Source organism: Apus apus, chromosome 2, assembly GCF_020740795.1.
Source record: "Apus apus isolate bApuApu2 chromosome 2, bApuApu2.pri.cur, whole genome shotgun sequence".
Taxonomy (NCBI): Eukaryota; Metazoa; Chordata; class Aves; order Apodiformes; family Apodidae; genus Apus; species Apus apus.
In genome coordinates, this window is record NC_067283.1 from 84,816,356 (window position 1) to 84,843,887 (window position 27,532).

General features: G+C 34.7%; 1 protein-coding gene across 1 annotated transcript in view; it reads right to left on the reverse strand.

The window, feature by feature from the left end:
• Positions 1-273: 273 nt before the first annotated feature.
• The window catches only part of ZPBP (zona pellucida binding protein), a 28,856-nt gene continuing 1,597 nt past the window's right edge, over positions 274-27,532 (reverse strand). The window contains exons 2-8 of the mRNA XM_051610262.1: positions 22,904-22,984; positions 19,752-19,877; positions 13,771-13,914; positions 11,700-11,918; positions 8,862-8,938; positions 7,154-7,331; positions 274-735 (exon numbers count right to left, since the gene is read on the reverse strand). Of these exons, the coding sequence (XP_051466222.1) occupies positions 644-735; positions 7,154-7,331; positions 8,862-8,938; positions 11,700-11,918; positions 13,771-13,914; positions 19,752-19,877; positions 22,904-22,984 (917 nt within the window). The 3' untranslated portion in view covers positions 274-643. The remainder of the gene's footprint in view (positions 736-7,153; positions 7,332-8,861; positions 8,939-11,699; positions 11,919-13,770; positions 13,915-19,751; positions 19,878-22,903; positions 22,985-27,532) is intronic.

Sequence of the window (27,532 nt, forward strand, 5' to 3'; positions counted from 1 at the left end):
AAAAGTAAAGGAGTATCGTAAGAAGTACCATGGTATTTTATGTTATCATTTGTTTCTTCAGGTAAGAGCAAAAATGTTACGCTCAACATGGTATCATCAAAGATGGAACAGATGACTGACCCAAGTGGAATTTTGCATTCTTTGGGAAGAAGTTGCCAACTGTTCAGTAGTGGTATTATAGGTCATCTTGAAAGAAAGCTTTCAAGATGCTTTTGCATTCAAGGCTACATGGCAACATTCATGACCTTTCAGTGGTGGATGTACACTACAAGCTGCTCACTATAATCCTCTTAACCAACAACTGAACAGACAGGAAGATGAACTACAATATAGACTGCTAATGTCAGTCTGTATTAAGAGCTGCTGGGGTCTATCAGCAAAGGACTAAGCATGCAAAGTATCTCTACTTTTGTATTTTCTCCTTGTGATTTAATTAATTGTCTCTATATGTATTAAGCTAGCATAGCACTCCTAAGTGCTATGACCTAAAACATTACCAATATGCTGATGAATCATTCTTTCTTGAAAACAAGTGTATTCTGTAGATGTATCCAAAACAAAACTGTACATTTAAAAAATATTTATTAATATTACCATGTTAAAATTCATAAGAGCTACCACAAGAGTACAGATCCCTCGGTCCTTAGCACTTGGTTGCTCCATATACCAAACTGCTGTCGCACTGAAGGCAGTGAGTTCCATTACTAGGATTGTATGATCCTGGGCTGCATGCAACTGTGGTCAAAAAAAAAAACAACAAAACAAGGAAAAAAATGTGGAATTTAAGTGATAATAATAATGAAATGTCTGGAATACATCATTATCTACTTGAAAAAAGATCAGATTTTTTCAAGCATTCTGCTAGTTGATAAAAAATGGTATATATTTTATAATGATGATTTATTACAACATATTTTTCTCCTGATCACTTTTCACTCCACTGACAGGGGCTATCTTTATTAATTACATTTTAATATGGCCTATATCCAATAAAGTTTTAAATAAACTGCTATAGTTGCTTGTGTGACTAATATAAGATGAAATAAAGCTGAAATCTAAGCTCTGATAATTATTAAGAAGTAGTTCAAGAAGAATACATCAAACCAGAAATCAGTTTATGATGCAGAACAAGTGTTCTGAATTAAACATGTTTTTCCTGTTGGATCATGTTATGCCATTTGATAAAGTCTGTACAGTCATCTGCTAAAGGACCTTGCCACAAAAGACTAACTCAGCATTATGTTCTTAGCAAGAAAAGCAGAATGTGAGCTATTTCTTTGTAACAATGCTGAGTCATGCTTCAGTCTGGCAATGCCAGTCTTTCTTTAGGATAGATCTTTAATTAACAGCATTAGTGTTCAGTATGCAAAGGTGATTAAGACCTCTATGCCTTTTGCAGAATGGCTGCTTACCTGCTTGCTGTGTTTTGCCTGGTTAATAATGAGATCTTAGTCAAGGGCAGGTTGGACAGGGCTTTGAGCAACCTGGTCTAGTGGGAGGTGTCCCTGCCCATGCAGGGGGGTTGAAACCTGATGACCTTTAAGATCCCTTCCAACCCTGAGCATTCTATGATTACTGCACAAACCTTCAGATGTTCAGTATTTGGTTTGATTTATCTTTTTTTCTTGAGGCTGGCAGGAATCACTTGATCCCCAGTGCCTGCTACTAGCTTGCCTAGCATTTTTTGCCACTGAAGAAGGTTTCAGAGGTCTTATGAAATGTTAGAGAGCAGGAGTCCTCTGCAGGTGATGTCAAAATCTTACATTTTTGGTACATTAATGCAGGCAGACCAAGAAGGCTTTACTGGAAATAGAAAGCTTTACAAATACATGTAATTGAAGGCATTTTCCAACCTTTCTGTCCAGAAAATCAATCATCTGTGTACCAGAGAAATAATTTTACTCTTTTATATTGAACTTTTATATTGAAGATTATAAGCACACTTCTAGGAAATCCTTCAGAATTTTCAGTTTATTTAATTGGAGCAAGGTAGACTTCTCTTACAATGGGATAAAAATGTTATTTCTCAGAAGCATCATCTGTTTGCTATTTAGCAGAAAGCATGAAAAAAAAAGCAAGGAATCTGAAGTAGGAACCTATAGCTTATTTAGCCAGCTGCTGGAAAGTTTCTTTAACCTTAAGTAAACTTGTTTTAACATTTTCATTAATGGAAAACTCCTATTGGAATATTTTACATATTTCCCACTTCACAAACTGAAATTCACGTTTTAATTTGTTCTTGTATCCTATAAGCTAACTAGTATTTGGCACTCTCCTCTGATTTTTAGGACTATTTCAATATTCTCTTGAATACTGTATTTCCTTTTTTAACTTCAAGTTACTATTTTTCAGTAATGTAATCATCACACTGTGAGAAAGAACCAAAGAAAACTAAATTAGGACTATTCAGTATCTAGTCTACTAAAAATACCACAGAATTCAAGCTCTGCAGAATACTAATACAGGACAAAAAATATTTCATAAAGCTAGTACAAGGCATGATATCAAGCTGTGTCTCCAGAGGAGCCCTAAGCAACATATGACATCTTCTACTGTATTTATATCACAGCTGCATCTGATTAAATATATATATATATATTTATAAAGCAGAAAAATTATATTTAGAAATTATGATTATGTGAACGTGACTCAATTGCCTATGTTAAGTAAAATGTAATGGTAGATCATACCTCATGTAGCTGGAACCAAAATATTTAATTAACTTATCCTTTAATAATGTGCTTTATTTAACATAAAATAATATTAAATGATTTCTAGGATTTTTATTCTCGTCAATTATGTTTATTCAGGCCTGCTTTACAGAGGCAGAAGAGTAAGTGGAATTATTAATCAGCAGTAAATCTGTGTCTTTAAGTCTTTGCCTCTCCAAAACCACTCAGTAAAGGATTCTGGCTGAGGTGGTACCTGGTACCTGATGAACAAAATATTGGTATGTTTTACCTCCAATATTTTCTGCCAAGATTTCTCTAAAGATAGATACATCACACCGTGACTAATCAGGTCAATGTGTTTCATTGACTAATTCAAAAAGACATTTAGACTAGAAAATGGGAGTAGAAAGTGAGACAATAGCTCGATATTTAATGCCATTTTAATAAAAAAGCAGAGGGGGGAAAATAAATGAGGATACAGTATGATATAGAAGATAAGACCAAAGCATGGGGAAGAAAATGAATGCAAGTTCTAATACAGGAGAATCAGATTGGTAGATGATACAGTAAGTGAAAGGGTTATGCTTAGTGCACAGGTTGTGTGATGGCAGTGTGAAATGATGGATTGTTCACAGAGCACTGCACAACAGCTTGGAGGAAACAGAACTACTAGAACAGTACATGAAACTAGATATTCTAAAATCAGTAGATGAAAGAGAACAGGTGTAACTGAATATCCATCTATTTTGCTGTATGAGAATTAAAGAGAGTAGGTTTGTTTATGAAGCCTGCAGAGGATATGCATAGATCATTATTTCTCCATGTTCTTGGGCCTACTCCATAACCTCTTCCATTCTGTCACATCCTTACCAAGATCCAGAGACTAGAAAAAGTTGCAGTATTCAAAGCTTAATGTACTCTAAATTCGAAAGTCTGAGTAACATCTGTTTCCATGTTCCAAAACAGAACTGCCCCATGACAGGGTAACACAGATGATAATCTGTGTTTGCAATGTATCTGCGGTGATACCCTGTGACTGGAACTAACCTATGACTGGTAAGAAATGTTTCATGAATTTTGCAGAAAAGGAAAAGAGAATCCAAAAAAACACAGAACAGCTGATCAGGCTTCCATACTATGTGAAGATTTCATGAATGAATGCTGGAACACATGCAGGTAAGTGGAAAGTAATACAATTTGATGTTTCACAATGAAGATAAACACATAAATAACTTGAAAGCAACTGATAACGCAGCACACAGAAATGTAATAAACTGCAGAAGACTATGATAAGAATGGCATTTAACAAGAGTGCTGAATGATGCTTAAAAAGCGAAATAAGCATTGGACAGAAATTGCTAAAGGGATTGCTCATGAGCTTCCTCTTAGATGGACTTTACTAAGTATTTCCACTACCAAGATTATCAGAAAAAGTCCCAGTGAACTATGCTGACGACAAAACTGGGAGAAACTGTAAGGACAAGACTTTAATAGGCAGAAAGAAATAATAGAACGAGAAAGGTTTGTATATTTTTTTTTATTAAAGAGTACTGTGAGCAAAATCAGTCACAGTGAAAAGGGGAAGCATGGTATTGTAACATAGTTTGAGAGAGAGGTTCTTAGGACCAAAAGCAAAACACTAAAGATGTAAAAGGCACTGGCAAGAGCTCATCTGAAATATGCTGAATTCTATTCACCCCTGTCCAAGAATACTGAACTCGACACAGGGCATGTGAGATACAAGCTTGCTGATGCAAACTAACAAAAGCAGGTAGAAGTAGCTACCTTGTTCTGATAATAAAACAGGAGACTCAAGTTAAAGGGCATTCTTCCCATCAGGGCAAACGAGAATGAACTTTCCATGAATTAATTTAGATTGAAAGCTTGAATTTCTAACTACAAAACAAGAGTAGCTAAAGAAACCGAAACTCCCCAGTTGTTCTAAAATGGACCTTAAAGCTGTTTTAAACTGATCACAGGATCTGGTTCCTGCAACTACAAGGGGAACTCAAGAAGCTGAACTCTGCTGTACTTCCATGGAAATGTGTTTATCAAAATGTTTCTGTGAATAAGTTAATATTTTGAAAAATGTTCCCCCACTAATAAAGATCTAGAGAAAATATTTTATTTTCTATTTAAGTAACAGATCTAGGCATTTTAGCAAATCACAACTAATTCTCCCATGTTAGCATGCTCTCCTGAGAACTACTGCATAAATTTTGAGGCATTGAAACAATTGTGGAAAACCTGTAGGGGGCAGTATTGCTGAACAGTCTATCAAACACGACCAAATAGACTGAATTTTAGGTGGTTTAGTTCAATTAAGTCAATATCAAGAAAAGAAAATGGTCAGAATCTTCTAGAATATACAAAAGCTATTTCAAATATAAAACCAGAATAGTTTTCAGATTTACTGAAACAGAAGTAACTGGTATAAACTAGAACAAGGGAAATTACATAAATATCTTAGAAAAAAAGCTTTAAATGGTGAGGATGTGCAGTCCTGAGTTATCTTTCCTTGCAAGTCTATATAGTCTTCTGAGATTTTCAAGATTATGCAGGATACATCTGTTGGAATAACTGAAGCTCATATTTTGCCTTGAGGTAAAATGATAAGCAGAGGACCCTTTCAGTTTTGCTGCCTATGAGAAGGCATTTTGGACTCTGGGAAAGCAAATTACTAATTTTACCAAGAGTTTAACTACAGCGTGTTTGAGCATACTGACATCCTGACAGGATGACATCCCTAACTATGGGAAGTAGTCATCAGTCAAGTTTCAGGGCTGACTGTTTTAGATGCTTAGGTACCTCAGGTGTGAAAGCTTACCCCTGTATCTGCCAAACAGGTGTCTGTTACAATTCCAGCTGAACATGGATCAGCTTCATGGGCTGACACTGGTGTAGGGCTGTGCAGTTTTTCTGTCTAGCACAAGAAGTAAAGGAGCATGGCAGCTAAGAAAACAGTATTATTTTTTACTATTTATGTTAAATATTCACCGGAGCCAATATGAAAGTTTTGTTTTGAAGAAAAAAGGAATAAAAACTAGTTTACAGGGGAATAAGATATTCCGGAGAAAACCCCAAAACAAAACTGCAGTCCATACAAAACAAATTATCTTAAAGTAGACATGCTTTTCTGAACTTGTTTTTCATATCAATTTCCTTGAAACCATATGCAACAATGTTCTGTATTACAGTAAGTGTAATAAAATAAATATTTATATGTATCTCTTCCAGATATGTCACGTTTTGCTGGAAGACATGGAGCAAAAATTTAAAGTTCCTTCTGATGAAGACAACAAACCACAGAATCATCACAGAATCATAGAATGGTTAAGGTTGTAAGGGACCTTTAAAGATTATCAGGTTCCAACCTCCCTGCTATGAGCAGGGACACCTCACACTAGACCAGGCTGCACAAAGCCTAATCCAGCCTGGCCTTAAACACCTCCAGGGAGGGGGCTTCCACAAACTCCCTAGGCAACCTATTCCAACACCTTCCTACCCTCATGGTGAAGAATTTCTTCCTGATGTCTAACCTAAATCTACCCTCTTGTAAAAAAAAAACTGGAAAAACAATTTCATATGGGAACATTTTGCATGTCCTCCAATTTTTAGTTGTCTCTGTTTTCTTCCATATTCTTACTAATTCTTTTCAAAGTGTATTCTGTTCTGTATGCTGTGGTTCGATAGGTAATAGAGAGTTTTCTTTCACTATTTCTAGGTCTGTAGGGAATGACGGAGATGTCAAAAGCCTGACAACAGATTTATTCTGTTTGTTGTCTTCCACTGTTCTTTTGAGACTTCAGGTTCAATATCTGGGACTCATATGAATAACCTGGTCTTGGGCGAAATGCCATCTGGCAAAGCCAGTCTTTAAAGCACCGATCCACTCCTCAGTATCTATGAAGGGCAATATCACTCATTTTAATATAAGAATTGACAAAAATAAAATCACCAGAATTCTTTCCCTCCCTTTCCTTATTCTTGCAAATGGATTACAAATATTTAAAAATTTAATTCTATTTTGCAAAGCTACACAGAGCGATCATTTTATCTATTATTCTTATTTTACTCCAATCTGGAGCAAATCTACATTTAAGTTTGTTATTAGATAAAAGCATTGCATTATTATGCCCCCTTTTATAAACTTAAGAACAAAAATTACTGTCTTGTTTGTTGCACCATAAAATAGTGCTATCTAGAGGTCTGAACTTAATCTGATTAATTTTAATTTAAATTAGTCCAGAGAAATTGTGAGTATGGCTTGAAATCTAAATCAACAAGTTCTTAGAAAAGTTCTGCCCAAGTACTAACCCAACCTACTACTGATTACCTTGACAGACTTGACAAGATCACAGTCATAAACATTAGGGCATAGCAATTTAATAAAGATAATAACAAAATACTGAGTTCAATCAGAGAAAAAAAACCCACAAAAACATTTTAACAGCAGTACAATAAATTGATTTGTCACTTACCACAACACTCTGGACAGTCTGGATGCATTAGAGGATTAATTCCATACCCTGGATAGCAGCGATCAACCAATACTGTTTGTAGAGTATCTTCAATGTAGTATATTTCAGACAACGGTTCAGAACCTTCCCTGCTAAATTTCAGCTGTTTGTTAAAAAATATCTGTATAAATTCTTTTGCCTAAATTGAAACAAATAATATTTTTTTTTTTCAGAATATTTGATGGAAAAAGGTCAGAATACAAGAAAAGACAGAAGAGTATGAGTTAGGATTAAGATTTAAAGGATGTACCACTAAACCTTTTGATCCTAACTGAATGGAAACAGGAGGACAATCTGACATTCTTGGATATGTTGGTTTTAATTTAAATAAACCTCAATTAATTAATGCATTGTCTTTGAAAGTGTTCAGATTACACAAATAGAACTTTAAAAGCTAATCAATGGCAATTTTGCCTACATTAGACATCTGTAGTCCAAAATCAATAGACTCAAAGGTTTTCCATCTATATAGGTTTTTTATCCCCATATATTATATAGGTTTGCTTGTATTTCAGACATACTTTCCATCTTTATTAGCTATTTCTGTTCAATAAAAAGAAAATGCCAAAGGTCTCCTGGAGCCAAGTTAAGGGATTGTTGTTGTTGTTGTTATTATTACTATTATTATTATTATTATTATATCAAATATAATAATGAAAGACTAACTCACTCAAAAAGGTTTGCACAAACACATTCCTAGATAAGGAAAAACATTCCTTTCAATTAGTGCAGAAGTAGCAGCACAGAATCACAGAAATGTTATTCTATTCCATCTCATCTACTCAATCTTTCTAGCCAAAGGCTATGTTTTGTTTTGTTTTGTTTTTATCCTTTATATTCTCTGGAATTTTGCACCAATTTTTATGAAGTGTCTTCCACTGGAATATTAAATAGTTTGTCGTAGTAGTTAAAATTAAAAATGTGACTTCTAACAGGCTAAACATGTAACAAAAACCGGATCCATTAGCAGTCTGACAAAGTCTAGCAGTAAAAAGTATCAATGCTGCATATCCAGAAAGTGCTTCATTTGTATACAGGGATTAATGATATATCTATATATCGCTAAAAATGAAAAAAAACCACCAAACAACAAACCCACAACAACAAAAACAAACAAACAAAACAAAACAAAAACCCACCAAAGAAACAAAAAGGAAAAGAAAAATTAAATAAACCAATCCAACAACAAAACACAACAAGAAAAAAAACAAACAACCAAACACAAAACCAAACCAAACCCCAAAACTTTAAGCAGCTTGCAAGGTTTGATATAGACACAAATTGGCAAAACCAAATGTATTCATGCTTTCTTAATTTGATCCTCTGTCTGTATGAAAAAGATTAACTTGAATCACCAGCTTTCCCCACAAATTTAATGTTTTTTTTCAGATAGGATGGAGGCTGCTTAATCAGTACAATGTTATTTTAGACTCCCTCACCCAAACCATTATTTGCATGCCTTCTGTTTCTTGGTATTTTTTCTATACTTCACTTCCCCTTTCTCCTTTCTCCTTTAAGAACTTCTGAATTGGTTAAACTGGTGAGTGAAAGTCTGCCTTCTTCTCTACTGTAAAAGCCAAAAGTTTGTTTATTTTTAAAATGTTGTTATACTTGACTGTGAGAGTAGCTTATCGTGTTAGTTGCCTTTTTATCCTTCTATCTACTGTACCTTCCTCAGTCTATGAGATGCTTCACAAGCACTTCGCTGACCTAGTCTGTTGTGTTTTTCTCGGCCTAAGCAAGCAACTGGAATAAAACACAATCTGTTTATAGACGAACAAAGACCATTAAACCAACATTTTTATTTCATTTATTTACTCGTTTAAGATTCTGGTCAGTTCTCATGTAAGTATTTAGGACTTTTTACCATATTTCAGATGTCTAACTTGTAATGTTTTAAAGAAATCACAGTGCTTGTCCTCTTACATACATTGCATGTCTCTATGTAATTTTCAATAAACTTACATATGATATGGGAATGGTCATTTATTTGTAAATTCAAATGGCAAGGAAATGTATAATTCTGTATTCTTCCCAGACTTATAATTATCTGAATTGTTTCAAAAGAAATAAGCTACTACCTCCCTAATTACCTGCCTGCCATTGCAGTTTGATGAAGACTCAGGTTTTAAAGCAGTCATCCAGGAACCCAACAGTTCAAGCTTCTGACTACTTCTGTGATGGAACTATCAATCAGAGCACTACCTACTGCTTTTAAAGATTTTCCTTGCCCCCTCCTTGCACAAGTTCCTGCACTTAGTTCCTGAGCCTCACCCATTCAGCCCTTTACATTCTCATAGGAATGCCTTTAGCACATAGAAACAAAGGACAACTTCAATATTGACTGAAGAAAAAAGGTATTTTTGTTATAATAACCCATTTGCATGGGACCACATTCCTTATAAACTGAATAGTACTAACATGCTATGGTGAAGGCTTGGGAGACAGACAATTAATCTGCTGGACTGCTCTCCAGAACTGACATTAGAGTAAGTTGCCATGTTAATAATAAAATTATATGTTAACAAGTGAATTTAACTCCTTATAAGCTGTACCTACCTCCATCATGGAAGCAATTCTGAAACACCAAATGCTACTTAGAAATCAAAAAGTACTTTCTAAGACTTCAAGCTACTTAAAAACGTGTACCACTGTGTCCTTTCAAAGTTTGCATCCACCTAAATGTCTAACTGGAGAAATTTCTCCTCCTAATATTCAGATATTTTATAAAGCTTGAACTTCAGCTAAATCTCATTTATCCAGTTTCAATAACCTTAGGACTGACCATAACTAACTATGCCATCAGTAATGTGGGTCTTCAGATACGTGTAATCCACTGCAAATACAATTTTCAGAGAAATAAAGCTAATATTTTCATTGATTTTATAAATAATTATATTTGTCAATAAAATTAAAATTTGAAATAGGAAAATTGAGCAAAATTAGAATGACAGAATAATAAAATTATTTTAGTTAGAAGGGGCCTTTAAAGATCACCACCTCTCAGGGCAACCTGTTCTGATGTTCCACCACCCTCATTGCAAAATATTTCTTCCTAATATCTAGTCTAAATCTACCCTCTTCTAATTTAAAACCATTACCCCTTGTCCTATCGCTGCAGGCCCTGCTAAAACGTTTATCCCCATCTTTCTTATAGGCCCCCCTTTAGGTATTGAAAAGCCACAATGATATCTCCTCAGAGCCTCCTCTTTGTTGTTTAATTTGTTCAGAAACTGAACCTTTCAAATGGCATGTGTTGATACATAGTGACTAATCTAATAGAATATATGAAAACCATGGTCTTTTTTAGACCTGAAATAATTAGTAATTTCAAGAAAATATTGCAGATGTTCCCATGTACATTCATCTCAACAACTAAAAATGGCATCTCTTTGGCTTTTAGTGATCTCTTTAGCAACAGAAAGTACTTCAAGTGAACCAAACATATACTGGGGACTGTTTTACAGGTTCATTCAGGCCTCACCCACACCATAAAGGAGTTGAGACTGTCTTTTCATATAATTTCAGTATTAAGAAGGAATATTCCGAGAACAAGTCTCATGAAAAAAAAAAAAATCTCATTTGGGCTTACATGACATGGAGGTTTCTGACTACCACAGTTAATGCTTTTAGCAAAAAACTGGTATTGGAAACATCTTCTGAAAACAAATAAATGTAAAAGTGAAAAATTATTCTTAATAAATAAATTTCAGGTAAGGTCTTTTATGTATAGATACAAATTCATTTATGTATAACAAACTAATAAATGCATCCAAATATCAGATAAAAAGTTTTATACCTATTACTATACATAATCACACTCCATAAGAATTCTTAAATATCTCCTAATTTGGTTACATCTTCACAAGCCAACTAATTATTTGCTTTTAATCAAGCCAACTCACTATTTCTGGCAACTCAGTTTTACTCAGGTCTCCTTCAGGCTCCTTTTGTTTTAAAGAAATAGAAATGTATTAAAACCAACTCTTCCATTGTTGCCACTTTAAGAAGGAAAAGTATTGCAGTTTATGGCATTTAGCTTTAGTTATAGAAAATTAGACATCCACTCTTAGTCTGTCATTTGGAAGCTGTTTATAAAGACCAAGGAACAGCCCTGGAGTGCTTTATACACCTTTTGTAGGTGGGTAGATGAAGCTAATCTGGGGAGTTAAAGCATATGGTGTATCACCTTCCTTCCTATGTTAGTATGCAACAAGGGACATGATAATGTTTTATGATACAGAATTAAAAACATAGATGTATCCACAGCTGCAGAAAGTTCTAAAGCTCTTATGAAATAATGTAAAAGATGCACTTTAGAGCAGATAACTTTTTCTGATATTGACATGAATTTCATATGCAATACTTTAGAAAAATGTCACACTCAAGAAACTTTATTATTAAACCCTTGCAATACTTTCTGCATGTAAGCAGTAAATACATTCAATTCTAAATTCTAAAAATTTCTACATTCTAACCATTATTCAAAAGCAAAGCAGATTTTTACCTGAAAATGTAAAGAAGATTACATTTTGTCCACCAGCTCTCTGCATTTTTAAATTATGGCATTCTGAATGAACTAATGTAACCTTACAAGAAAATTCAGCAACAAGTTGGCTTAGTTTTTGAAGCAACTTTTTCTCAAAACAAGTATTACGAGAACTGTTGCAGGGAGCTGCATGATAACGGGCTGTGAACTCATAGTACCTTTCAGGATCAGAATAAGCTGCAGGAAAAAATGTGGAAGATTATGAGAAACATATATGAAGTAAAAAGAAGAAAAGTTATTTTTGTATTTGAAAATAAAATTGCCAGTTTAAATCCTTAAATTATAAATAAAACCTATTTTTCACCACAGAGAATTTTTAAAGATAAAATAGTGTATGCTGGGCCAGCTGAAAACACTTAAGAGACTTTTATAAGTCAACATTTTATTTATATCCATAGGTAGGTCTTACTCCTTATTATTGTAATTTTTTTAATTTTTAAACCAACAGGAGATTACAGAAAAGGGATCATGATTATGAAAGCTAAGGTTAATCATAGAAAATACCCTTTAGTATGTGACACAGTAGTTCATCTCACACATTATGGCCATTTATAGTAGTATGTTACATATTTTTTGGTCAACTATCACTGAAATATTTTAAAGGGCTTACAAACTGAATTGCTTTCCCCAGAGTTCAACAGAAAATGTAACTAATAAGATGAACAGGAATTCTTCCTCTATGAGCAGAAGTAACTGAAAAAGCTTCCATATAGGTATGAAATTTACTTTTATGGATGGATCAACTATTTCACCTATACTGCAAAGCTAAATGCATACCTGGGCATCTTTTACAAAAAAGCCAATGTACCACAAAATGCATGTTTCTAGTTTTTTCATTATAGTCACCCTACTTACCCAAAGCTGAAGATCAACAGCACAATGTTAAACAGAAAACAGGAGTAAAAGAATGAAGAACAGGCAACATGGTATGGGTAGAACCACAGAAAGGAGAAGGGGGTGGCAGGGAAGAATGAAGAAATAGAAACTAAACCAGCTGAAAGTAGAAGCAGAACATCCAAAATATGGTATCCAATTAAGACAGCTCATTATATCCTCTACCTTGCCTTTGCCTCCCCTGTTTCCTTTGCTCTTCTGCTGCATATTCCATATTTTTTGGTATATATATATGAAACTTGAATTTTGTATGCTAACATTCATATTGGATCCTTACTGAAGGATGCAAGTCTGAATTACTGAAAACTGTAACCATTTCCATCAAAACCCTTTCAAAGAAACTTTCCTTTCTAGTTCTGTCAATCAAGCTAGCTGCTAAAAGTCATGGTTATTCTGTATGGAGGCTACTGTGCCTAAGGAAAATTAATTTACATCAGAGGTTAATTTAGGTTACTGTGCTCTACCATGTTTCTGAATGATCACTAGTACGCATTTTAAATTCAAGATCAGACATCATTCCTGCTGAAGGCAAAAGGAGCTCTAGCCTACATCTCCACAAGAACAAAGTATCCTTTACCGAAGAAAATAATGAATAAATGACATTGCCTTTACAATCTTTCACTTTACTGAAGACTTTTTACTTGCTGAGAGTGAAGGAAATGTAATCAGAACAGGAAAGAATAAGCTTCAAATATTACATCATTAAATGATACATACTTAAAAAACACAATCAAGTATTAGTTAAGGCATTAACATGTGTGAAGTAAATCCATAGAGCTGTGCTAAAAATAATCTCATAAAGAATAATTCAGTTTAAAATTATACTATTTTAATGTTATTAAGGAATACTGACCATTCAATCTGTTAAGACTTCATTATGTTCTCTGTTTCTTTTTAAAAAAAGAACTGTATTCATAAGTTTCTCAGTCAGCCATTGAGCTTCATTTAAGGCTCTGACATTAAAGGAACTGTCTGGAGTAACTAATATTAAAAACAATTTCCCAGAGAAACAGAATGTCTTTATCTCTGCAAATTGAATTATAAATAAGCCTACTTATTTAGAAATAGCAACACACATTTTAAAAAAGAAAAATTTTTCAAGGCAACAACAAACTTACCTGGTTTGATAACTTACCATAAATAGAATAATTCATTACGAGGTTTCTATCAGGTTGCATTGCTGTTAGCTTATAAACAATGGAACAACTGTAAACTCCACTCATGTTGAAATGTCTCAATATTAAAGTTCCTGTTGGTGATATCTGCACATTGCTATTTTCTAGTAAACACAAAAATGAAATAAATGTATCTGTCATCATGAGAAAATGCAGAAAGTAAGAGTTATTTACTGCTAAAATAAATTGTTATTTACTGTTAACCTGTGCACAAAATAATACAACTATGGATTCTTCTGAAGGCACAGGACTCAGAAACTGGAGCTAACTGGGTGTCACCCAATTCAGCATTGCACATATATGCCTTATTGCTTCTGTGTTTTTAAGCACTGGTTGACAAAGCAGTCCTAGAAACCTGTTTTTCTTCGATCTCAGGCATTTACCATTCCCTCCAATAATCACTTCAAAGAGCAAAAAACTCTCTCCCCCCCCCCAAAAAAAAAAAAAAAGACAAAGTGGGCAAAATAATCTTTTCTTATACTTCTTTATAGTGAAACTGACTATTAACCTTTCTTCTTTCAGGAACTGCCTCATGAATTAGCTGCTGGTGGTGTTTAACATACAGTACACTTCAAAGTAGGCAAGACAGGAAGTTCAAGTTAAGTATTAAAAAAAAATTACATGTATATGCCAAAATGAGAGTCATATATGTTTAAGATTGTAAATTAATCCTTCCATACGGAAAGATATGTGCTGTTACAGTGCCCAAAGTCTTAACACAACTCCTTAGTTCAAGGCAGAGAGAAAGCAGGATCCTACTTCAAGGGGGAAATCTGGAGCATGGTTCTTCAACTAGGTTTTTTAAAGAGAAAGAAAAGCACTGCTTAACGTCAGATATGGTCACTGATAACAAGCCATACAGTTGTCCCACATAGCCTGCATATGAGTTACATGATGACAATTGATTAGTCTTTTCCTGAATTGAAAAGTCCTCAGGCAGTAAAAATATAGACACAGGTTTCTCAAACAGCAATATGCGGCCCATCTTGCTGGCAGCTGTCAAAGAAAACCTTGGAAACCACTAGATTAGTGTTTGATTATAATGGATTTAAAGGTAAAATACTTATTTCAGTAAAATATTTTGAGAATGGATTTCTATTTCCATTTTCACGGGGCAAAAATAGATAATTTTAACATACTAAATAATTTAGACATTTTATGTAGATGATTGAAGCTTAGATAATTAGTGTGGTGCAAATGCAGCATATTTTTAGTCTGAAAAAAAATCAATGCTAAGGATGTGAGACCTGTACCACACACATTTTAGGGCTTTTACTTCAGACCAGTCCTAATCTGGTTTTACAGATTGAGCATGCATTATTTCTCAAAGCAAACATTTCCAATTAGCTTAATCCAAGAGATTCAGTTTGTGCACTCAAAGACCAGACCATGATCCAAACAAAACATGGAAAGTGGGTACAGTCAAGCAATTCACTTCAAAGCCAGAATTCTATTCAAACAAACTTGTAACTGTAGATGTAAGTTTATTGTCCTGGCATATGATTTTTAAAAAGATATTGGGGGAAAAAACCAGCCTCACTGAAGTGCATTTTTTTACATACTTGGCAAGAGGGTGTAGGACAACTTTGTTGCCCAAGAAACCATTTAATCTTTTAATAACTGAATTTTGCCACATATATCACTGGGTTTGGGAAAAAAAAAGAAAAAGAAAAAAAAAAAAAGAAGTGGCTGGTAAAAAAGACTATTAAAAAGACTGGAAGTGCAAATTCTTTTACAAGAATGGTTTGGGATTCTGTATCAGTCTAGGCTCACATTAATGGCACACTGTTTTTCATTTTTTGGATGCTGAAGAGGTTTTCATCTGATGACAAACTACTAAAGACTGCTAAATCTATAGGATGTAATTTGCTCCTGTGTGCTGGAACAGCTATCAGGAAGTGACAAGTGGTGTTCCTCAGGGATCAGTACTGCTTAACATCTTTGTTGGAGACGTGGACAGTGGGATTGAGTGTATCCTCAGCAAGTTTGCTGATGATACCAAGCTGTGTGAAGTAGCTGACACCCTAGAGGGAAGGGATGGATGCCATCCAGAGGGACCTTGACAGGCTGGAGAGGTGGGCCAGTGCCAACCTCATGAAGTTCAACAAGGCCAAGTGCAAGGTCCTGCACCTGGGTGGGCACAACCCCAGGCACAAATACAGGCTGGGGGAAGAATGGCTGGAGAGCAGTCCTGAGGAAAATGACTTGGGGGTGGTTGTTGAGAAGCTCAACATGAGCCGCCAGTGTGTGCTGGAGCCCAGAGAGGAACTGCATCCTGGGCTGCATCAAAAGAAGTGTGGCCAGCAGGGCCAGGGAGGTGATTCTGCCCTTCTACTCTGCTCTGGTCAGACCCACCTGGAGTACTGTGTACAGTTCTCGTGCCCTCAGCACAGGAAAGGCATGGAGCTGTTGGACAGGGTCCAGAGAAGGGCCACAAAGATGATCAAAGGCCTGAAGCACCTCTGCTATGAAGACAGGCTGAGACAGTTGGCACTATTCAGCCTGAAGGCTCTGGGGAGACCTTATAGTGGCCTTCCAGTATCTGAAGGGGCCTGCAGGAAAGCTGGGGAGAGGCTTTTCACCAGAGAGGGTAGTGACAGTACAAGGGGTAATGGTTTTAAACTGAAAGAGGGGAGATTTAGGTTAGACATCAGGAAGAAATTCTTCACCATGAGGGTAGTAAGGTGCTGGAATAGGTTGCCTAGGTAAGTTGTAGAAGCCCCCTCCCTGGAGGTGTTTAAGGCCAGGTTGGATGAGGCTTTGTGCAACCTGGTCTAGTGTGAAGTGTCCCTGCTCATAGCAGGGAGATTGGAACCTGATGATCTTTAAGGTCCCTTCCAACCTTAGCCATTCTATTATTCTGTGATTCAATTATGAATATTGTCAGAAAACCAGCACAGATTTAAGAACTATAGTTCCGATCTTTGGCATATATCCAACTGCCCTGTGTGGGCCAAAAGCAACTCCATTAGTTGACTGGATAGATGGAGCATCTTTAAAATCTATCACTGACAGCTTTGCTATACTTACAAAATGCATTACTGAACTGCAAAGATGATAAGAAGCCTGCTAAAGACAAAGCTTGGGAATCCAGTCAAGAAATCTGGTCACAAATATTTTTTGAAAGTCCATCAGCAGAAATGGAAAAGTAAAGTGTTTTTTTGGATGGATTGAGTCATTGAGTTTATTTCAGAATGTTATCCTGCCTTGAACAATGAATGGTTCATATACCAGAAAAGATCAGAATGTTTACATAGTAACCATTAGTTATTTTAATGGCATGTCTGTGCATAAAGAATCTCCTTTTGGATCATGAATTCAAGAGCATGTCACGTTATTGGAGTGGGTTTTTTTCTAGTGTTATAAAAGAAACCACACTTAAAATGCCTTGCTCCATCCATGGGATTATCTGGATGAATACTGCCTATGTGGACTAATCTGGCTTCACAAATCAGACTATTATCTTTAAAATTATATTTTAAAAGTGATTAACCTATCCACCCCTTTTAAAAATCTATTTCTTTTCCATATTACTCCTCTGCAGCAGGTTCTGTAAGACAAGTGAGCAGAATTTCACATCATATTTTTCATGATAATTACATTATATGATTTAATATGTCTCTATTACACAAGAGACACTTCACATGCATGAGGGGCAAAAAATCAACGTGAACAAGTTCAGAGGTTCCCAGCAGTCACTGAAAAGAGGCATAATTTGAAACAAAACAGAAGTTGTTTTTTAATTCATGCTAAAAGAAGAAGCCAGACCACTTTCCAGGATCCTCAGGAATTAGAAGGATGCTAAATAGAGGCATTCCTGTGAGAATTATGTTACAGAGACTAAATCCCTTAACTTTCCATACCCTTGTATAATTATATTACAAACTAAGTGTTCCTGTATTTTAGTTTTGCTATTTACTAAACTTAAAACCAACAGCTTGATTCTCCTTCAAGTTCTTTCAGTGCAAAGAAATAGTTACTCCCCATCCTTCCACCCCATCTCTCATTTGGACCAGTTTTACAGTAGAGCAACTTCTAATTATACAGTAAGAGCAAAAGTAAATTACAGCAGAATCAGGCCAATAGATTTTTCAGAAACAAATTTTTCAGGCATTTAGAAACAACTACTAATCCAGGTAATAAAATCTAATCTTCAGATCAAGCTACTGAGCATGTTCAAATTTTAAATATGCAATATCTGAAGATGTCCAAATAGGTAAATACAGTGATGAGTTACATATATACATGCACAGAAACATAAACTAACATGTTATATAATAAACCTGAAAAGTGTCTTAGGAATGAAGCATATTCTGTTTTGTAGTCCAGACAGGACTCTGATGGTCTCTCAGGAAACTTTCTAAGTCAAATATCAGTTATAAGGACAGTATGAGTATACATATACAAATCTACTAAAAGCAGCTTCATACTTATTCTGATTCTCTTTCCTTCCCTCTCCACAGAATACTTCTTTGATACACCAATAGTTGGTTTTAGAATATCTGTGGTTAGCTTGTAGTTGAGAGGCTGAGCACGGTATTTGCCAGTTGCTTTGTTTTACAAATCTACAGTACACACTTTTTTTAGTAAAAGTCACAATATTCCCCCACAAATATTCCTTCTATGCATATAATACATGGCAATGTGTATGAAAAGCAGCAGATTTCCTGTAAATCCAAATTCCTAGGTTCATTTTCACCAAACTAGAACAGGCCTATGCCAATGTCTCCATTCGGAAATAAAGATCAAAAGGCTTTCTCTTCTCTTGTTCTCTTTGGCTGCTAAGAACACCATCAAATTCAGAAAATCTCATAATCGTTCTGGTTGGAAAAGACCTTTAAGATCATCCAATCTAAACCTCCCCTGCTGCAACTTCAGGCCATTTCCTCTTGTCCTTTTGCTTGTTACTTGGCAGAAGAGACCATCCTACACCTCATTACAACCTCCTTTCAGGTAGTTGTAGAGACCAGTAAGGTCTCCCCTCAGCCTCCTTTTCTCCAGACCACACAACCCCAGTTCCCTCAGCCGCTCCTTCTAAGACTTGTTCTCCAGACTTTTCACAGCAGTGAAGGCTACCTGCAAACTGGGCTGCATTAGTAAAAGTGTATCCAGCAGGTCAAAAGAAGCAATTATTATCTCCCTACTTGGTACTCATTTGGGCACTCTGGAACACTGTGTCCAGTTTTAACTCCTCAGTACAAGACAGATAACTAACAAACTGGAGGAAGTCACCAAAAGACTTCTAAGATGATTAAGGAGTTGGAGCATAGGACAAGAAGCAGAGGAAACTAGGATTTTTACCCTAGAGAAGTCAAATTAGGGAAATGCAGTCCTTAAGTACCTAAGAGTGGGGAAGAATAAACCACACTTTTTAAGTGCACCACAAAAAGGACAAGTTGCAATAAGGGAAATTCTGATTGAAAATACCAAAAAAAAAAAAAAAAAAAAAAAAAGGAACAGGTTGTACAGAAAAGACAGAGAGTCTCCAAGGAGACTCCACTCAAGAGTCTCCACTCAAGTGGTCAAAGTCCTGAGCAACTTTGTATCTGAACGCAGTGTGTCATAGAGCAGGCATTTGGGCTAGATCACACCACACATCATCCTATTACTCTGTCCTTGCTAAATGCTCCCAGCTGTCTCTCAGTGCAGCAAAGAATGTCATCCTCAGCCTCTGTTGGATCCAACATATCCTGCTCTGCCTAATACTCTTTAGATATGGCACCGTTCTTTTGAGAGAACTAAAAATGTGTGTTAGTTTTCTTACTTTCACCCCTTTCTTTCTGAAAAGTGAAACTTAATTTCTACAAAATACATACAAACACTCACAAAGTATCCTCAGTTACTTCTCCATTTGTATTCCCACCTTTATAATCTTCATGCTTTGGGGAGTTGGGGGGAGCAAGGGGAAGGGGAGAGGGTGTGGGGGAAAATAAATATTTACCTGAAGAAAGACGACCGTCTGGTCCATACCACTGGAATATTGGATCAATCAGTTCTAAGTTTCGCAGACTATTCGTAAGACATAAAATATGTGGGCTGTTGTGATACAGCCTGACATAAACTTTAACTGAAAAAAAAAATAATAAAAAATTATCATTACCATCAAGTATTCATCAATGGTGTCCTAACAACAAGGTATATTAATTTCAAGTCAGTGGTTCAACAATAATCTTGAATAGAGCTCTAATTTGGGGACTGGTTCTGTTATCTCTACTGTCAAAATGAAACACAAAACAGAAAGTAGTCTTTTTTTTTCTCTAGAAACTAAAATTAAGATAATTCTTTTCAGTTCTGGCTTATCTGGTTGTGTAAACAAGTATCACAGTGCACTGTAATATCTTTCTGAAGGGAGTATGTAACTTAGCAGGTTCTCAGAAGCATGGGCTTCTGCAGCGTTCTGTCTCAACTGGTCTCTAACACACACACACGGAGAGTGAAGTTGTCATTTCCATTCTGTATAGCAATTTCCATTTACCAGTGCAGTATATATTTGCTTATAAAGGGTTTTGTGTTCTAGCTTACTAAATGGTGAGCTGCCTATTTTTTTAATGCAGTCATAATGAGACAGGAAGTAAACTGCTTAAGGAAAGGGTTTACTTAGTCTTTCCCCAGGGTAAAGCAGGTATGTATGTCTTGTATGTGATTTGTAGCATACAGGTGCTTCCAGATCTTCAGTTGTTTCTGAAACTATGATTGGTGCAGTCATGATAACTTCCATAATATGAATGATTTCAACATGTACAATTTGTTTTATTTCCCTTCCAACTGACAATCTGCAAAACACTTATCCTCTTCAGAAGCAAGGGATGCTGAATACTTCTGCTCTAGTGAGGTCAAATTTGAATATATCACGCTCTCTATCAGGCTACCCTAATACCATTGAAAAGTTACAAATAATAGAAACCATTACAGCTACAACATTCGTGATTTGGAGAATCTGACTAATAATTACAACTGAATCAAATAAGCAAATTACCACAATGCTGTCTTACCATTGACTATTTCAGGCTCCCCTCAAGTGGAAAACAGTTTAAATATTTGTTGCAGGAAGGCATTAATGCTCAGAAGAAGTGTTTTCACTTTTCCAATGTGTCAAGTGGTGGCAATGCCACCACAGTTTTATCTCCTCACAAAGTAAGAATGTTCACTTTGATTAAAAATTTAAAAGTCACTTACATTCACACTGTAGTATTTTTTTAAAACAGAATAAAGACTCAGATATAACATTTAATACATATAGACTTAGATAGAACACTTAATATATAAGAATAGCTTCAGAATTTTTATAGTCTTAAGATCAGAAGGTATGTCCATCCCAGCTAATCAGTTTTTTACAGTAGCTTATATTACAGAAAACAGCAAAGTATAGGTTTTCAATTGTACAATAGCATAGTATGGAAATTAATGTAATTTACAGGTGTTCTTTCAGTTTTTAACCCCAAAGCATGAAAATGAAGGTGAATTCTACATGTTAATGCACCTGCCAATCTGATGTTTTTTTCCATTGTAAATCCTTAATATTTTTGCTCAAAATTTACTGACTGGCTTTAGTAATAATCTCTTGGAACAAAATTGTATACATTGTATATCTCTCCCATTTCACATTTTGTTTTTATTTCCTCAAGGTCACTTTGTTCTGTCTTGTATACATAATAAAAAGTAACAAAATTATAATGTCATTATTATCATAAGCTGCCTAGATGGTAAATTCAGTCCCACTGCTGTAAATAACCATGACAGATTTCTAAACACGTATCATAGGAATAACACAACAGACAGACATCTGATAGAAAATACTGGCTGAAAAAATATCTACCAGGTATAACCTCATTCTTCCTTTTTAAAAACAGCCTCACCCTTTTAGTGAGATTTTTTTGCTATTTTTCCTATTTGTTTATATTCTCTCAATTATAAAAAAAATCCCTTAGGTAGTGATCAAAAAAAAATCCATTTATGTCATGTATTTTAGAAGTGTAGAATTTGAATAGTGTAACATTCTATTTAACCAAATTTTGGTGAAAAAAGCCCTCAAAGTAGAGACGTTGGCCAGCATCTCGAAAGAACACTGAATCCAAGTCTAGTATATTCACAATGGTCTGTCCTTGAGAAGGCAGAAACATTCTTTATTGATACTAAATTGTTCAGAAACACAGTTGGTACACAACATTTTTAGTCTTGCCTTCTAAATTTCAAATTGCCCTGCATCATTCAAGTAGTTGCCATATTTACAGATATGAGTCAGAATTGGAAGAGAGAAAAAGAACACTAATAGGGTGAACTTCTAGGTCACTCAGAGCCATGATTTAACATCAATGCTAAATAATATTATAAGTTAAATTGCTAAGAGAAACCTTTAGATAAATTCTTTCCCAGAATTTTTGTACCTTTGGACAAAAATTCATATGTCTAAGAATCTGAACACCAAAAAAAAGGTTAAAAATGTAAAACTAAAATTGGAAAACGCACATGGAAAAAACTATGGGGAAGAGTATTAATGAAACCAAGCCAGAAATGCGCGTTCAGAGAAAAAGCAACATGAGTAAATATATGGGAATGAGGAACAGCCTACTATTAAATTTATTTTTCAGATTTTTCAATAATTGTTTTGTTTAATGAGAAGAGATAATACTAGTTAATGAGAAAGTGATATTACATTTTGGAGCTAGATGTATTTAATTTAGAAAGCAATGAATTATTTTCTTAATTTTTGTAGGATGTAACATAAATGTCAAGTCTCGAGTTCTACCAACATAACAAGCAAGATAAGTTGGAACACCTATCATGCAAGAAAGCAGCATTTCAGAGCAAGAGTCCTACAGCCAGGTGGAGTGCTACAGAGAACACCGTTATTTTTATTAAAATTACAGAAAATAATTATTGTTGTTTCATTAAAATGCTGAGTAGGAATAAAAAAAAATAGCAATGAAAAATAAATGTCAGTGAAAAATATATATTGTGGGATAGCCTATTAAATACACCTAAGTCAGTACACTTAAAACCATTTAAAACAATTCAACAACAAGGGATATAAAGAAGGGCCTTTTCTTGGTGAAAAAAAAAAAAAATCATTAAAATTTGTTTAAAGAAAAATACCTGGAGATATGACAGATCCCACTATTTTTAAGCTATTGTATCTTGATCCCGCACTTCTTAAAAATGTCTTTGAGGACTGAACTGTTAAAAGATAAAACAATGACATTAATACAACAATTTAATTTATCTGAAAAAGCAAGGAGTATACTTTAGGTTAATCTAAACTCTTTAATAGACTTGTTCATCAAAGGATATTAAATGAACACTTGCATAATGTCTCAGACAAGGAATGACCCTCACTAAGGCAACAAAAACAATGACAAAAGCCTGATACAGAAAAAGCATCCTGATTCTGAACAGCACTTAAGTTTAGATTAAGTTTTCAATATATTAATGTTTTACAAAAGAACAGCCACATTTTATATTACGACTGTTCAATATGGGGATAGGTACTGTCCAAAATGAGGTTGAAATTTAGCTGCATTGTTACAATACCCTCTGTCGGGATCTCAATCAATGTGTATACTGATGTATAATGAAGTAATGAGCTTGGGTTCTGTCATGATTGTGATTTACTTAATTTTGCCATGAAAAGAAATATAAGGTATTTTATGGCTACTTTAAATGGAATTTCTTTTCTTTTAAATAGAAATGAAAAACACATTCATGATTTTGCAAAGCTTTGCAAGACATGCAGGGCTTCTGAAAGAAAACTGAATATATTTCAGGCCAGCATTCCAGTACAAGTAAGATCTGAGATTCTTTTACAGAGATACAGAACTGAAGCAAGCAGATAATGGTTATTAGACATCTCAGCATTTTGTGTTCTTTGTCTCCACCTCCTGCTTGGAAATAACAGGGGCTACTGGGAGTTAAGGTATGTTTGTGATTTCTAATTCTTTTGGGGAATCTGGGAAAGTAAATAGCAAAGAACAGAAAGGCTTGAATACCAGCAACAGCAATAAAATATGGAACATAGCAGCAGCAGCAATTTTTTTATGAAGATGGGCTAAGTAATTACATGGCATCAGACTAATGTTTGTTGCTAACTTAGGTTCAATATTAAAAAACTAAAACCAGCAATAAACACTCTGGTAAACTGGTTATAGATTAAGGCATTTGTTGAGGGTAAGGAGAGTGGGGTCAAATTCCCACTTTCTTTTGATTTATCCTGATTTATGCAATAATGGGAAATTATCCATTCACCCCCTCTATTACACAAATAGTAGCTGTACTTCTCTACAGCACTGTTGCAGAAAACAGAACCAAGGCAGACAAGATAAATAAGGCAAGTTAAAAGAAGTGTCTGTACTTGTCATTTCTGATGTGACTAGAGTATGCCATTGAAAAAACTTAGAAAATAGGACAAAATATAACCTTCCTTGAGAAAACAAACAAGCAAGCAAACAAAAGAGAGAAGATAATCCTAAGAGTAGTCTCAGATATGATGGATTAACAATTTAATATTTTGCAGTATATCTTCACTGTGTACCATTTCCACAACTTTGTTTGAGGAACAAAATTTTTAAACTAACTTAATTTTCCCTAAAGACCTCCTAGGAGGATTGGAGAGTTTTTATTGAAAAACAAAACTGGAATATTTATGTTAAGTCTTTCTGAATTCTACTGCACTGGCAGAAACAAAATTAATTTTTCACTAAAATTCAGCTCCCAAAAGAACATTATAAGATTGTCTATTGACAAAAATCAGCATATGCTATGTTTTTAATAAAAGCATACTAATTTATAGCAAATTATGAATCCTACCTGAAAACCAACCCATTTTAAAATTCCTTCTGCCACTATTATTTATACATATTTTAATAATTGTTAAATTTATGTATCATAATTGGAAATGAAAAATGTAATAATAAACAAAAATAATGAGAGAAAAAATTAAAACAACAATCTTACACAGAAAGTATTCGAAGCTTATGAGAAGGCAACTGAACAAATGCATCTAGAAAAGTTAAGCATTGGAAACTGACATAGCATGAGCAGATATAAATAACTTCATGAGATGTTTAGGCACTACTTTATCAATGCAGAAAGAATATTTTTTTACAATAATAATTTAAACCCAAAGATGGAGCTCTTGACCTTTTATTCAAAAAGAGCTAGTAAAAGTGGAAGCAACACGGTTACTGAAGGACAGTAATCTAAAACTTATGGAATTCCTTTTTCTGTATCTTCAATGGCAATGCAGGCAAGATTTTGAGAAAGTCAACTTAAATGCTTATTCGTTGTATACACATTTCAATTTACATAGCAGCCATTTCAATCAGTGAATGTTTCTGTCCACACATGAATCCCAACTCTTGTACACTCTTTCCCTCATTTTCTACGCTACCTTTTAATTTTTTTTCCAAGTTTTTCAAGTTTCCTACTTTAATTCGTTTGCTCTCCTCCTAATCAACTGGAACAGTTCTTTCTGAAGCAGTTTCTAACAAAAATGATCTCCCAATTCCCACTCTCTATTTTAAGAGTGCATATAATCAAGTTAAAAATAACATTTTCATAGAAAAAAGAAGTATCAAGAGGTCATTAAATCCCACAGAAAGAGCAACAAAGGACAAGGGAAGTGCTTAAACTGCATTTTAAAGTCATTAAATATATTCTTCCATCCCTTCGATTTGACCTTGTACTTAACAAGCAGTGTGAAAAGTTGTTTCATTCATTTTTGAGAAGAGTAGGTGAGATTTCTGAATTAATTCCTCCAATTAAGTTTTATGAGCAGGCCAATGCACTAGAATATATATATGTAGAAATAGTAACTAGAATATATATATACATATATGTAGACCCTATATATATAGGGTCCGATTCCTCATTGTCTTGTACTTCTTATAGGTATAATACAAGCTGTGAGCCACAGTTCATTCTGCAGAATAGCACAGATAAAGAAAAAGTTTTACATCACTATCAGACACACAGAAGTGTAGAGTAATTTATCCCCAAATGTCCCAGCTGCATAAAGAGCCATCCGTAAAGACTGAAATTCAAAGGAACATTTGCCATATAAAGTAGCAATGCTACCTGAGGATGTAAAGGGCTACTTTAAAGTCTGATGGAGTTAAAATCAACAGCTTTACTACTAATTCATGTAACTGAAACAGAATCAAGATCCTGCAGAGGGTTAAATGTAAAATGCCAACATCCTGTTTGATGCATCTAAAATCTACTTGGCAGATGTATATATACATTCTACCCAAACACTGAGAGAAACTGAGCACATGTATTTTGAAGAGGTTCTGCCTAAAGGGGTTCTGCCTAAAGGGTTCTGCCTAAAGGGAAAAGCATCCCAATTCAAGATCAGAAGTAGCAGGTGGCTTGTACCTTCACAGATAAGCAAACCCTTCTGCTCCTTCCTGGTTGGAGAGGGTTAAAACATTGCCAGGTAAAGAGGAGTTCCTTCCCACTGCCTCCCCAAAGGAGAAATCTGTGTAGGTGAGTACTGACCAAATCAGCATTCATTCATGTGCCCATTTAGTTGAAAGGGAATGCCATTCACCCACTTAAAAGTTTCATATAAAGTATACTCTACAATTTCATGAAGTATTTTATTCTGAATCTTTTAGTCTTAAAATTAATGTTACAGTTGCAAAATCAATTATCTTCAAAACAATTCATAAGAAAATTAAATTTGGTCTGCAAATTGTTGTGACAGGAAACAGTTTAAAATGAGCCTTAAGTAAACAATCAATTTATTAATTAATAAAATGCTGTATTACTAGAATGTTCAATTGGCATAGTTTCAATTAACTTATCTGGAAATGAAAATTTTATGAAGATACAAGAAAATATTTATTTAAACTATGGTAATTGCTTTAAGTTCGTTCAAAGTAATTATATTTTGAGATAAGTTTTGTAAAGAGGTTTCTGCACTAAAGAGTATATAAATAGCAATGCCACTTAAGTAAGTTATTTTTGCTCAATCATGCTAATAGACAAGTGTTTTTCTATATCAGAGTATTTTAATCACAGCTGGCACTTCTAAGCTGCCTATTGATGGAAGTGCTGTGCAGAACAATTACCATTTCTAATACTAGTCATATGAAGTCACACAGGAGAAAGCCAACTTCATTTTGTCATCTGTTTCAATCAAGTTTAAAACTTTTGACAAAAAGCCTGCAAGATATGAACCACATTACATTTTTCAAGTAGGCTTTCATATTTCCTTTCTGACAATTATATCCCTAACACATTTCATATGTTTAAAAGGAGCATTTTTTCCTTATCCTACTGAAAGGTAAAGTTTAGAATCTTGTAGCTTTTCAGTAAGATGGAAACCTCTTTCAAATGGCTCAGAAAAGTTGAATGTAATTAAGTCATGTTAAGAAATATGCTCCACGTTGTCCTCAATAAGTTTAATTATTCACTTCAGGAAAAACACATAAGCCAAAACTGTCAGCATTAGTAAACAAAAAAAAACAAAAAGAAAAATCCTTAGAGAAAAATGTTCATATTCTTTACATCAGTCTGAACTCAGACTATATAAATAACACTCCAGTGCAATATACAAGTGTTTTTTTTTTAGAGTTGATAATGTCGATTATGCCTACTGAAACCAAAGACAGAAGAAATCCTGTGACAACAAGGTTTCAGTGCCTATATACTGAAATACTGCTCATGAAATACTCCTTTTTTTTGTCAGAGAGCAGAATACCTTTGAACTTCGCTTCTGATCTT